Source organism: Chionomys nivalis, chromosome 7 (assembly GCF_950005125.1).
Source record: "Chionomys nivalis chromosome 7, mChiNiv1.1, whole genome shotgun sequence".
NCBI lineage: Eukaryota > Metazoa > Chordata > Mammalia > Rodentia > Cricetidae > Chionomys > Chionomys nivalis.
Window position 1 is genome coordinate 78755257 of NC_080092.1, and position 14259 is coordinate 78769515.

At 47.2% G+C, this 14259-nt stretch overlaps 1 protein-coding gene across 2 annotated transcripts; it reads left to right on the top strand.

Annotated features, from left to right (window-relative positions):
• The first annotated feature begins 545 nt into the window (after positions 1 to 545).
• Msl1 (MSL complex subunit 1) lies at positions 546 to 12827 on the top strand. Of its 2 annotated transcripts, XM_057774492.1 has the most exons (9): positions 546 to 1936; positions 4377 to 4600; positions 5503 to 5885; positions 7761 to 7808; positions 8251 to 8315; positions 9137 to 9204; positions 9524 to 9648; positions 10028 to 10100; positions 10337 to 12827. In XM_057774492.1, the coding sequence occupies exons 1-9, from the start codon at positions 1169 to 1171 to the stop codon at positions 10425 to 10427; spliced, it is 1845 nt and encodes a 614-aa protein (XP_057630475.1). In that variant the 5' UTR covers positions 546 to 1168; the 3' UTR covers positions 10428 to 12827. The 2 variants fall into 2 exon arrangements, with proteins under 2 accessions (XP_057630475.1, XP_057630476.1); XM_057774493.1 differs by lacking the exon at positions 7761 to 7808.
• Positions 12828 to 14259: the final 1432 nt, after the last annotated feature.

Consider the following 14259-nt stretch of genomic DNA (forward strand, 5'->3'; position numbering starts at 1 on the left):
TCTATGTGTGTGCTGGACCCCTTAGAGACAAAGAACTTCGTTTTTTTCCCAACCCGCGTGGGACCGCCATGGAGCCTACGGGGTGGAAGCTTTACCTTCCACCGCTCCAAGGGGAGCCGGGGTCGGGACTGGTCCGGAAGGTGCATGGGGCTCCGGCGTGGGCCAGGCGCGTTGCCAGGCGGCCCGGGAAGAGCCACCCAACGCAGGCAGGCTCAGCAGGGCGGTCGGTAGGCGACCGCGAGGGGCGGGCGCCTGTCCCTCCTTCCTTCCTCCCAACCCCTTTCTCTCGCGCTTGGCTTTCTCGGGGATCCTCCGCATTCCCCAGCCACCAGCGGCCGCCCTCGCCCTTCTTTCCCGCCCCGGCCCACCTTCGCCCGCTCCAGCGTGCTCGCCCTCGTCCCCGGCCTCCCCTCGTGGGCCCCCGCGCCCCGGTCCCCTCCCCCTCGTGGCCGCGGCCCCTTTCACAATAGCGCTACCCGCCTCCCCTCCTCTCGGCTCCCGGTTCGCTCCCGCCCGCTGCCCTCTCGGCGCATGCGCGCTCCGGTCAGCGGCGGCTGCGGCGGCGGCTCCGTTTTTTTTAAAGGGAAACGCTGAGGCGCTGGGGGTGACTGTGGGGGAGGGGGAGCCGGAGCCGCGGAGACCCCCGGGGGAGGCGGCAGACCCCCCTCCCGGAGTAGGAGGGTTCTGGGCGGACCCGTCCCTCCCATCCCCCTCCTGAGGAGGAGCGGAGAGGGGGGGAAATGGAGGCTCGGGGCGGCTGAGGCGAGCTCCGGGGCGGGGGGCCGGGGCGGGGAAGGGGGGGTGCGGGGTGGGGAGACGAGGCGGGCCCGGCCGGGCCAGGGGGGGCCGAAGCGAGCTCCGGGGATGAGCTCGGGGGCGGCTGGGTGCGAGCTTCTGCCTCTGCGGCGAAGGCGACGGTGGCGGCAGCAGAGGCGGCGGCGAGGCCCCCATGGGTCGGCGGCGGGCCTCTGCCGCGGCCTCCACTTCTCCGCTCGCCGGCGGGATGGCGCCCGGGCCTCGGAGAAGCCGCGTTAGCGGAGGCCTGCGGCCGCTGTGCTAAGACGAGCCCGCCAAACTCCCCTCCCCCTCCTCCGTCCTCGACCCCCCGCACCTCGCCCCTTCCCCACCCCCTCCTCCGTCTCGGTCCCCCGCGCCGCTCCGGACCACTATGACCATGAGATCCGCAGTGTTCAAGGCGGCCGCGGCTCCTGCCGGCGGCAACCCCGAGCAGCGACTGGACTACGAGCGGGCTGCGGCGCTGGGCGGGCCCGAGGACGAGTCCGGGGCGGCCGAAGCCCACTTCCTTCCCCGGCATCGTAAGCTCAAGGAGCCGGGGCCCCCGCTGGCCTCCTCCCAGGGCGGGAGTCCCGCGCCCTCTCCAGCCGGCTGCGGCGGCAAGGGCCGGGGTTTGTTACTCCCAGCCGGGGCGGCCCCCGGGCAGCAGGAAGAGAGCTGGGGCGGTTCGGTGCCCTTGCCCTGTCCGCCCCCAGCTACCAAACAAGCCGGCATCGGCGGGGAGCCAGTCGCAGCCGGCGCCGGCTGCAGCCCCCGGCCCAAGTATCAGGCGGTGCTGCCCATTCAGACGGGCTCTCTCGTGGCGGCGGCCAAAGAGCCTACGCCCTGGGCTGGGGACAAGGGTGGGGCGGCTCCCCCGGCTGCCACCGCCTCGGACCCGGCGGGACCCCCACCACTACCTCTGCCCGGGCCGCCACCCCTCGCGCCCACCGCCACTGCCGGGACCCTGGCGGCCAGCGAGGGCAGATGGAAGAGTATGAGGAAGAGCCCTCTCGGGGGTGGCGGCGGCTCGGGAGCCTCCAGTCAGGCCGCCTGCCTCAAACAGATCCTTCTGCTGCAATTGGACCTCATCGAGCAGCAGCAGCAGCAGCTGCAGGCCAAGGAAAAAGAAATCGAGGAGCTGAAGTCCGAGAGAGACACGGTACGGGATGGGTTAATCTGCATCAGGGATGGGGAGCGCGTTGTGCGCATGCTCGGGAGAAGGGGGGCTGTAGGAGGCAGAGGTCCCCGCTTGGTTAGGGTTAGAGGAAGTTGGCCACCAGCGAAGGAGTGCTTTAGATGCTGGGTGGTTAGGAGCCTGGCTCACTGACCCGTTGGGTCGGAGGGAAGGGTTAAAGGGCGGCCTTCAGTGTGTGTGTGTGTGTGTGTGTGTGTGTGTGTGTGTGTGTGTGTGTGTGGTGGATGAGGAGGCTTCGGTTGCCAAAGGGTTAATTTAAAATGACAGTCCCAGACTTGTGGGAAAGCCGTTTAGAGTGGGCAAAGACTGATTTATGAAGGGTTAAAATGATAGGGTGGGGTGCAGATGTGGCGCCTGCATAGAAGGGGTTAAAGAGCTGTTGCGCTGGAAATGCACTGTAGAGGACGGGGACATAACAGCTGTTGCTTCGGCCAGTGCTGCAGCATCTTGAGACACGAGGGTCGTCGTAGGTCTGGTAGAGGATAAAAGATGGGTTACATGGAGTCCTATTTTAGCTTTCCTAAATGGTGTTTTCTAAATGAGAATCACTGCCTTTGATTTCAGGTAGTTTTTTTAAATAGATACCTGAGTTATAAATCATGACCCACTGACCAAGTCTCTTGAATAAGCTTGAAGATTTTGAGACATGAGCTTATTCAATGTATTCAGTAGTCCTTCACCTCCCAGACCCACTTTAGAATCTTTAGGTAGTGGAGAAGTCGTTTGTTATTTCTTTGTACTTCTAAGGCTTGTTCTCACTTGGGCACCTCCATGTTAAGCACACTCCCTCACACGCAGGGAGACTGGTGTGGTGGGTATTGCTGTGCAGCATACCTTTCAGCCGCCTAAAAATAAACATGGTTTCTACAGTTGTGTTCAGGCTGCAGCTCTCTTTCTCACTCTCCTCTTTCCTCTCTTCTCACCCTGGTGCTGTGTGCACCAAAGGCTGAGCATGGGAGCAGAATGGCTATTCATTCTGTTTGTTTTCTAAATGAATCAGTCCCCGGTTGGAGATTGCGTTCTGCAAGGTGGAGTGAGGGAGATGGGGCAGGTCTCGTGGAAATTCCTCAGTGTGGATTGTGGAAGTTCCTCGACATGGAGGTGGCACTGCTCAGCTAGGACACTGCAGTCTAGGGGTGTGATGGTCCTGTAGTTACAGCACATCACACCCTTCCTTCCATCGGGGGAGGGGGGAGAAAGACCAGTAAAGAAGAAACCAAGACTGTGTCACCCACAAACAATGTTAAATAATGCTAAGGCTGTGAATCAGGACAGAAGATGACATGAGAGAATGGCTAACTAGGGGGACACTGCTGATGGTGGAGATTTTTGCTGAGTTCCCGAAGTAATGTCCCCTTCATAGACTTTTCAAGGTAGGAGAAAGTGGGGTGAGTTAAGGATAAAGTACTTAGCTTTCACTGCTTCTCTTATGTGCTGCAGTGGTCTTAGCATTGCTTAAGTCTGTTTCTCTTATTCCAGTTATTGTTTGGCCTCTTCTGAAATCTATGCAATGGATGTAATAAAGGCAGCATTAATATCACTGTCAAACGCAGGCAAAATTCTTATAGTATGGTGTAAGTAGCACCTTTTTGTCAAAACTGAGTTAATAGGAAGTTTCTCATGACAATAGACTTCCATTTTGTTTGATATTTGTGGTTCTCTTTAATTAGAATGAAAGTAATTTTAATAAATATTTAGATAAGTTACTTTTGCTGGCTCAAATGCAAAGTATATCTATGTCATATTTGTTGGTATTATATTACTGGTATCTATCTATTATAATTCTTTCCAATGTAGTGTATTTTAGAAGTACTCCCTCAGATATGCGCACGGAAAATTTTGGTGTAATACTGCTATCCCTAGTAACACCCTGTGCTCCTGACTCCTTTTTACTGTCCTATTTGAACATTCCATCACGTCTGGAGTTCTGGAGTGAACATAGAACAGATAGAATTTGGATAACGTTGTGACACTTTAAAAGAACATAGGGCTGGGAATGTAGCTCAGTGGTGCTCAGAGGCCCTGGTTCTATCCCTAGCATCACATACAACAGTGAAGAACATATATAAGGTTAACTTGAGAACTCTCAAAATGACTTGGAGCCACATGGCTAGCTGTAGCAGAGGCCTTGTTATTAAAGGGCACACTGGCCCCGCCCAGTGAAGAGGATCTTCTTTCAGAAGAATGAGCTTAGAATTGCCCCATGTCGCTTACCATCCAGACTAACACCTACAATTAAGTGTCTTTTGCCTTTATTGGTTTTAAGAAAAGCTATTCAGATTCATGTCTGCCAATTCAAAGTAAAGTCCATGGCAACATGCAGAAGACTGCTGAGTCTTAAATGGGGCTAAGTACTTACGTTTAACTTCTGTGTGTAAGTCTGCATCTTGTCGCTTTCTTTTAGCTCCTTGCTCGGATTGAACGTATGGAAAGGCGGATGCAGTTGGTAAAGAGGGATAACGAGAAAGAAAGGCACAAGCTGTTTCAGGGCTATGAAACTGAAGAGAGAGAGGAAATAGAGTTGTCTGAGAAAATTAAACTGGAGCGCCAGCCGGAGCTTTGTGAGACATCCCAGGCTCTGCCTTCCAAGCCTTTCTCATGTGGACGGAGTGGAAAGGGACACAAAAGGTGTGCTGATAACTTTATTCCAACTATCTGAACAAGAAAAGGAGCTCTTGCCTGAGTGGGTAGGAATGGCTTTATAGTAACTATAGCCTGAATCGAGAAATCTCTTATGCTAAGGGCATGGTGGCTCACACCTGTAATCACAGCACTTAGGATACTGAGGCAAGCGGATTGTTGTGAGTTCAAGGCCAGCCTGGGCAACCCCCCCCACCCCCCCACCCCCCCGTTTCTGTGATGTTGAGAAATTGTCTTAAAACATTTTTTTGTCACAGTACTAAATACACACGCAGCTATATCTTAAAGAGAATGGGTAAAGAGTGTCACCCTGTTGACTCTCGTCGGGAGTAGAGAGTTACATGCTTCTTTTTCTAGACAGGGTTTCTCCGTGTAGCCCTGGCTGTCCTGGAACCCGCTCTGTAGACCAAGCTGACCTCAAATTCTGAGATCTGCCTGCCTCTGCCTCCCAAGTGCTGGGATTAAAGTGTGTGCTGCCACCACCTGACTCAGATATTATTTTTTTTAAAGATTTATTTATTATGTATACAGCATTCTGCCTGCATGTATGCCTGCACACCAGAAGAGGGCACCAGATTTCATCATTGATGGTTGTGAGCCACCATGTGGTTGCTGGGAATTGAACTCAGGACCTCTGGAAGAGCAGCCAGTGCTCCCAACCTCTGAGCCATCTCTCCAGCCCCCAACTCAGATATTCTTAAACATAGATGCTTGATTATTATTTACCGAAGGCCTGTTGTGTATACTTTCAAGCATGACACTTACAGCCCTTGTCTTCCAAATGAACAGTAGATGTTTAGGTACCTGGATACTGCTCTTGCTTTTATTTTAATCTCAAATTTTATTCAAAAGTCAATTAATTTTATAACGTTTTCTTTCCTACCTAATAGGAAAACCCCATTTGGAAATACAGAAAGAAAGACTCCTGTTAAAAAGCTGGCTCCTGAATTTTCAAAAGTCAAAACAAAAACTCCTAAGCACTCTCCCATTAAAGAGGAACCCTGTGGTTCCTTATCAGAAACTGTTTGTAAACGTGAATTGAGGAGCCAAGAAACCCCAGAAAAGCCCCGGTCTTCAGTGGATACCCCACCAAGACTCTCCACTCCCCAAAAGGGACCCAGCGCCCACCCCAAGGAGAAAACCTTCTCAAGTGAGATGGAAGATTTGCCGTACCTTTCCACCACAGAAATGTATTTGTGTCGTTGGCACCAGCCTCCCCCATCACCGTTACCATTACGGGAATCCTCTCCAAAGAAGGAGGAGACTGTAGCAAGTAAGGCCTAGAGAACACTTGCTCTTATACCCTAGTGGTGGCGGTCAAGCTAACAAGTGTGAAATGCCTTTGGCATTTTTTAAAAAGTGCAATCAATAAAGCAGAGTTCTGTCAAGAATGAGTAAGTTAACAGCCAGAGACAGACACTGTGCAGGCATTGCAAATAGATGGAATTACAGCAAAATGTGCTCAATGTATGTGTCTGCTTACAACACTGGGAGATGTGTTTGCCAGTAAGTTGCTCATCACAAGAGCACCAGACTTGGGGGTGTAATCTCCGGCAACTTGCATGCCCTCTGAAAGAAGGGTTTTCTGTGCTGTGAAATGCATAGAACTTACACTTTGCCGTGCACGACTGTTCCTGCATTGATGTTGTGTGAAACCTGGGAGGGTGGTCTTTGGGTGTTCTCAGGGGCCAATGGTAATTTTTGATTGGGGAGTCAGCTTGGGGTGGGGAATTTCACCTGGGCCTCCGCTCTCTAACTACACAAACATTTATCTGTATCTCTATGTCCTGGTCTGTGGGCAGGAGGGATCTGCCAAAGGCCAACAGTCTTATTTACCTTACTACACTTCACAAGGTTCTGAGATGCAAAGAGTTGACGTGGATTGCAGTAGCCCATTGGTTGTTCATATATTTAAATAAAATGGTCTACAAACTATTTTTCAAACAATAAGGACTATCTTGGGATATCTGAGCTGCTTGGGGAGGGGGTGGGGTTTGGGAACTTGGTCTTTATTCCTGTTTATTTTCTTAATGGCTTCCACCAGAGATGATCCTCACCTTTTATATGAACCAGTAACTGTGATGTGTCTTCAATTGTGTCATATTAGTCTACGATAGTTATTGTGGGTGCTCTTGGGTAATGGTGGGGAAACCTTTCTTAGGTAGAGCCTCAGACCTAAGTTTCTACCCTGTGCCTTACTGTATCAGGAATGGGGATGGGAATCCCTTCCAGACAAGGTGTGAGCAGTCTCCAGGCTTTGTTTGGCTGTTGTGGGGAAGACAGATGAATGACCTAACCTCCATTAGGCCTCACACTTGAGTACACGAGACAGATCAGGCTTCTGCTCTAGATTCAGATACTTTTGTTGTTTTAGTCAGTTGAACAGGTTCATCTTAATAGTTAAATTTTGCTGCTACAGCAATGCTGTGTAACAATTTAGGAGAAACCGTGAAGCAACTTCCCATCCGGAATTAGGAAATGGCTTGGTCTGGAGTTCTTCTGTGTGACTGGCTGTTTTTGAAAACCCTGTCTACTCTAGTAGAACAAGTCCCAAACACATCTGAGATTGTGGGCATAACAACATGAGGGAGTGTGATTGGGAGATCCCAGTCTCTTGAGGAGCCTGAGTTACGCATCAATGTGTGAACCCTTATCTTATGATGCCCCTATCTCAAGTGGAAGTCTCAATGACTTATCCTAAGAAAGCCAAAGTCTTTGTGCATGTTGTTCAGGCTGCACCAGCAAGGTAGTTTGTGTGGAGGGAGGAGGACACTGTTTAAGAAGACTACATATGTAAGTTCTGAGAACACTGATCTATTTATTTGAAAAATAGGGTCAACTTTTACTCACCTGCCATGTTCTGAGTTTAAGGTTTGATATCCTTGGCCATCAACTGTTGCAGGGAAACCACCCTAAATAATGAAGAAAAGAAGTCGTCTCAGTGTAAAAAAAAAAGTGGTGGGCTTATTTTCTTTTCTTTTGTCTATTGTTCCCTCTTCCCCTTCCCCAGAGAGAAATTCTCAAAAGAACAGCTCAAAAACCAAAATGGCCTCCTAGTGAGAACATGAGTGACGCTCCTCTCCTCCGCTCTGGGTATGGGCTTTTTTCTTTTTACACTGAGATGATTCTTCTTTCCTGCATTATTTAGGGTGTCTGATGCCATCAAGTGTTGCAGGCGAAACTTCAGTCTTGGCTGGTGAGTAGATTAGGAATTGCCGGCTGGGCCTGGGTGGGAATTGGTGGGATGGTGGCTGGTTGGGAGCTCCATTCTCCGTCTGTTGGACGTGGAAGAGCGAAAGTCCTTGGTGTTTGCTGACACTATCGTAGGCGTCCAGATGACAACGCGTTTCAGTTGCTTTTCAGGAACTTCAGTAGCATCCATTATATGAATTGTCAGGTATTGGCTTAGGTCCTGAGTTTGACAGACTGCAATGGCATTTTAGGTTCTTTTATACCATAGCGAGGACACTGACTATGGCTTTGGGTGAGGCCATAGAATGGATTCCTATCACTTGGTAACTGTCTTATCTGGGGAGAGACTGCTTGTCCTAGTGAATAGTTGTATAGTTGTGTGACTTTGGATTTAAGGGTGGTTCCACCCCTCCTCTTTTTCTTTTCTTTTTCTTTATTTTTTTCAGTTCCTTCTTGGAGGGACCACTCAGTAGAGCCTCTAAGGGACCCAAATCCTTCAGACATTTTGGAGGTAAGTACCAAGAACTGTTAATGAAGAGAATTGGAAACAATAGAATATAGGGTGTACAACTGGCCCTTGTGGTCGGCACCTATAGTCCCAGCTAAATCACTTGGTACTCTTTTTTTTTTTTTTAATTTATTTATTTATTATGTATACAATGTCCTGTCTGCATGTATGCCTGAAGACCAGAAGAGGGCACCAGACCTCATTACAGATGGTTGTGAGCCACCATGTGGTTGCTGGGAATTGAACTTAGGACCTTTGGAAGAGCAGGCAATGCTCTTAACCTCTGAGCCATCTTTCCAGCCCTACTTAGCTACTCTTAAGACCAGAAAGGAACTTGAGGTTCTTTACTCTATGCTTTTCATCTTATGGATGAGAAAAGTCGGTTCTAGAGTAATTAAGTCATTTTTCAAAATCAGTATTGAGATGGTGTTCCAAACTAAGGTAGATTCCATACTGAGTACAGAAGTTAGGCTGTGCCACTTAGCAACACAATCCTATGTTCCAAACTTACTTAATTATTGAAAAAAGGTTATTTTGATTTCAGACTCTTAAAAGGTATAGAGGTAGGGAGAGTTTGTGGCCCTCACACAGGCAATTGGCATGACTTATCCTGGAAAGTTATGGGGATTAAATTTGAAATTTGGAATTTCAGAAAGAATCAGGGTAAGGACAGGAGTTTCTTTTATTGATTCTTTAGCCAGAAGGTTTATAATGTATGGAACACAGATATTTTTAGAACCTGAAGGTGAAAAATGCTATTCTCCTGAAAACTGAGTTATTCCAACATGGTCATAAGGAGCTTACCCCTGCTGTTCCTCTTCCAGAACCTAGACGACAGTGTGTTTTCAAAGAGGCATGCAAAACTGGAGCTAGATGAGAAGAGAAGAAAAAGGTAAGGACTAGACCCCCCATCCTGGGAACATCTGAGCCCCAGAACTGAGACTTCCATATCGGGGAGAGTCTTAGGGCATGTAACATTCCTGTGGGGCGGTTGTCCTAACAGGCAGACACACGTGTTGGCCTTCCTCAGATGCCCTCCCTCAGTGCTGTTTTGTGTGGAACACCAGCACATAATCTGTAGTCAGTCACTTGACCCCGGGAGAGGAGTTAAGTAAGGGTCTTCTGGCATCGGAGAGTGAATGGCTTTTGTAGGACAATTTCTAGCTAAGTAGTAATGCTGGGTTTGTTTCTTTTTGTCTGGTTTTCCCCAGATGGGATATTCAGAGGATCAGGGAACAAAGAATTTTACAGCGACTGCAGCTCAGAATGTATAAAAAGAAAGGAATTCAGGAATCTGAGCCTGAGGTTACCTCATTTTTCCCTGAGCCAGATGACGGTAAGTTGTATCTAAAAATGTAGACTTTGGGGCTGGAAAGATGCCTTAGTGGTTAAGAGTGCTTCTGTTCTTGGAGAGACCAGAGTTTGGTTTCCAGCACTCAAATTGGGTGTCTCAGAACTGCTTGTAACTTCAGTTGCAGGGGACTGATGCCCTCTTCTGATCTCAGAGGGCACTGCACTCACATATACATACAAAGCCCTACTCATAAACACAAAATAAAGTGAACAAATTTACAAATGTAGGCTTTTCAAGGGAAAAAGGGTACAAATCTCAGCACAGCTTGTTCTGATGAGTAAGCTATGCTTTGGAAGTGGTGAAGGTTTTGTTACACATTTCTGACCTCTTGCTAACAAGGTTTCATGATTTTCTTCCATAGTGGAAAGTTTGATGATTACCCCCTTCTTGCCTGTTGTAGCATTTGGACGACCATTACCAAAATTAACTCCACAGTAAGTATAGAGTTTTTTTTTTTTTTCGTTTCTCCCTTTTCAAATAGTTTATTCCTCCTTTTCAAACTCCATGGAAGCCTAGATAAAATGGGGACCTGACTGACAAGCCAGGAAGTAGAATGCTTTTTAAGTCAGAAGTAGATGATTTGCCACTTGAGTGGTCAACTAACCATTGCTAGGCTTTGATGCCACCTTCTCACTTTGCTGTCCTCTTTTTTTTTTTTCTTTTTTGCCAGGAACTTTGAGCTACCCTGGTTGGATGAACGAAGCCGTTGCAGGTTGGAGATCCAGAAGAAGCAAACACCTCACCGGACGTGTAGGAAGTAGCTGTGCTGGCAAGAACCCTGTCTTCAGATAGTTGTAGCATGCCATTCCAAGAGAATGGCCGAGACCTGTATGTGTGACCTATGTCCTCATGTGTGTTACTCACTGGTAATGCCTTTCCATACTCCTACATTTTAGTTTGGTTTTCGTCACCCTGACTTCACAAAACAAACAAAAGAAACCTCTTGCATTGGGCTTATTTTGAATTACGGAGAGTTATTGGGACTTCCTTTTCCTCTTTGGGGAAATGAGCTCATGCACTTATCATATAGGACGGTAGATTTGGGAGTTTTAGGAGCCACTTCTGCTCACTTGCCTATGTTAAAGGGGTACGAGGGCTCTTCATTAGCCATGTTGAAGATGGAGTGACCCCGGTCTTGTAGGAGCCGTGCCTGCCCTGACCTGTGCTTCCCTGGTGCACCTTTTGAACAGTTTGGGTGTAGTAGATTTTACACTAAAATAAACAAAGAGACCTTACCATAAGCTTTAGGACCCAAGGAGGAATAACAGATGAAGCAAGTCACCCTCATAGAGGATTAAGACTATTGTGTGAAAGTTGGTTCTCTCAAAACTAGGCTGTGATAAAGGAGGTGGAAAGAGGTGTGTGGATGAGCACTTTTTTAATTAATGGGTAACTGAAGTTCTTTCCCCATCCCTCAAAAAAGAAAATGTTTAGAAAAAGAGATCAGGGATGTAAGTTTCCAACTAGGTCCAGTGCTAAACAGAAACGTTGTCATTTGGGGATGGCACGCCAGAGTTTGTACAGGTGTCCTTACGTCACATCACTTCTCAATATTCCTTAGTGGGGTTTCATCCTATTAGCCACACGTGTGGGGGTGAGGGAGAAAATTTGGGGCGGGTTGGGGGAGGGTATGGAAAGATATGCTTCCTTTGACTGGCAAATGTCTACATCTTGAAACAAAGAGTTGTACCTAATGAACCTCTGTTTGTTTTGTAAAAAATAGATTTATACATGTACCATCTTGATTACTATCTCCTGCCCTTGTTTTGTTACCAAAAGAAAAAAAAATCAGGACAGCACTCCTAGGCCACTTTGGTCTCAGTGTAAGATCCCTGTTAACTATCTGGAAGGAAAATAGAGCCGAGACCTCTGGTCTTATACATATATATATATATAGGAATTGCCTTTCATTAGTCTTCAGGACTATTGTATAAAAACAAGTAGGGGTCTAATCTCCTAGGAGGTAGGGGCTTTTATCCTTGAAGAGAGTATGTCCCCGGATTATTAGCACTTTTAGAGGAGAAGCCAAGGTATGGAGGGTGTGTGGCTGGCCCGTCAGCTGAGCGGGAGAGAATGGGACTGCCATTGTGGGAAGAGAAGAAAAGTTCCTCAGGGGCCTCCCACTGTTTTTTTTGAGATGTTATCTGTGCTCCCTGGGTTTGATTTTGAAAGGAATTATTCCAGCAGTACATGTAGTATTCTTGGATGATCTTGCTGCTCTCAATTCTCTTTTGTGTGTGTTTGTGTGTGGCTGTGGGTTTTCACCTGTAACCCCATCTGCTTAGGAGTGTGGTCTCTCTGTAATGGAAGCTGCTGTAAACTATTGCGGCAAGGATGTGGAGAGAGAGAGGACTTGTTCCACAGAGGCTTTCATCTCACACCTTGAGGATGAGGATATATCTAAAAAATTGGGCCAGATTTTTGTGTTTCTGTTTTTTGTTTTTTTTAATGAGGCAAACTGGTTAGTGCTCCTACCCTGACCTATGTTATGTTTCCTTACAATGTGCTCCTCCCAAAGGAATAACCTCAAGCAGTTGCCTCTTTTCTTTGTTTCTGATCCCTCTCAGTTTCCTCTTGCTACCGTGATTTGTCAGATTCCTACTTTGGGTATGGGTTAGTGACCTAGCCTCTCACAGAGGAGTCCTCAGATCCTGTTTTGGCTAGACTGAGAGGAATCCATGAGGTGCTATCTGGCAGGACATAAGTGGATTCTATTGCTTTGGTTCTCCTTCCCCTGAGGGCCTGCTATTTTTGATGTCCTCTCCTACATTTCCTTTGGTTTGGGTATGTTGAGGTTTGTTGAGAAGGAGGTTGAAGCAAAGTTCCAGGAGTGAAATTACAGTGTGTTACAAATGTGGGGGAAATTAGTCTTATTTTTCCCTGCATGGGATCCAGCACTGTGAAATTCAGTCTTCAGCAGAAAGAAAGGCCCTGCAGTTCTTCTAAAACATAGTTCCTTATTTCTTTCTTTAACAAAGTTTAAGCTAGTGTTAATAAATTAAAAGAGAAATGCTTGTCTCTCCACTTCAGCGTTGTTTTATGCCCATTTCATATCGTTGTCTGTGCTGTAATTCATACTTTTGATACCATTTCTGATGTGTAAAGTCGGCTGTCTTGTAAATATCTTATAAAGAGTTCAATTGTAAATAAACTATTGTGGCCGTTAATTTTTGAACTTTGCCTCAATTTATTAGATTTGTTGGGAAACAAACATTAAATAATTCTACTTACATATATGAAAGGTTAGAAAAGAATCTTATTCTTAAATAAAATAGAATGACATATTACTTCCCCCTCTTAATAAGGGACTCAATCCATTTGTGTCAGAGGACAGTTATATGTTTCGCTCCTTTGTCCTGAGTCCTTCTCTACATAAATGGCAAATTACAAAGTTCACATGTCCTCAACATCTGATACATCATTTCTCCTGGCTAACAATCCAGACAAATGAGGTCCAGATCTGTTTAACTATGTCTTCTACACACATCTTTTTCTGGGTGTTTGAAAACCCTCATTGTAGCATGAACCCCTTGGTTCTTGTGTGACTAGAGTGATGGGCAAAGATGTCCCTTCTCTCACAGTTCCTCTCGTAAGATGTCTACTGTCCCAGACATCTGTTCATGCTGAACATCCAGTTATTACTGCTCTTCTCACAGCCAGGACAGCTTAGTTTACATGAGACCCTGTAAGAAAGTTGTCCCAAGCAGGGTATGGTGGTGCACACTTGTAATCTTAGCACCTGGGGGGAGTGGGAGAAGACCAGCCTGAGGTCAGGCTGGGGGTTAAAGTGGACTAAAGGACAGTGGCAGACTGTCCTTTTCCTTATTTAGACACTAACCTGGCGGTCCTACTCATCGGTTTAGCTTGTGATGGATATTATTAAGTCATGCGTCCTCCATTTTGAATCCAGGCAGTTGGTTTTGGAGCTGAACTGCGTTATACATTTGGTCCCCTTTCTCCAGTTGAGAGAACCAGACCCTGCAAACATGAGTCCTTCTGGTCTCTTACTGTATGAGTCTGGTAAGCGATAGGGTCCTTATTTATGAGAACAGCTCAGAATCCTGTTACCACATGGCGATTTGGTGTATATTATCAATGTACACTAATAATTTAGTTTACAAACTGTTTCGAGGTAGCAGTACTGAGGTTTTTTTTTTTCATTGCTGACAAATGCCCAAAGCATTTTCTGTCAGATAATAACACATCAGGATTTTAAACACTAGATTTCTACTATCCCTATGTAGCCAAGGATGATCGGGCCCCTAAGTGTCTTACCAACCTGAACTACTAAAAATGTGATAACTGGGTCGGGTAGACACAGAGTAAGAAAAATCTGAATACACACAGAAAACGCCACAGTATTTAGTTGTGTCTCCACTGCAGTTTCTTTCCTCTAAATTTGGGCTGAGGTGAAGAGCTGGCAAATCTGACACAGAACTAAGGCTTTTTCACCTGGATTCGTGGTGTTATCATGCGATGGAATACAGCATAATGCTTCGTCTAAAATTCAGGGGAAAACGAGAAATGGAAAACGACAATCATGCGACAGCTCCAGCGCCACATTGGAGCTGTAACAGGTCGAAGCCCTCCCCA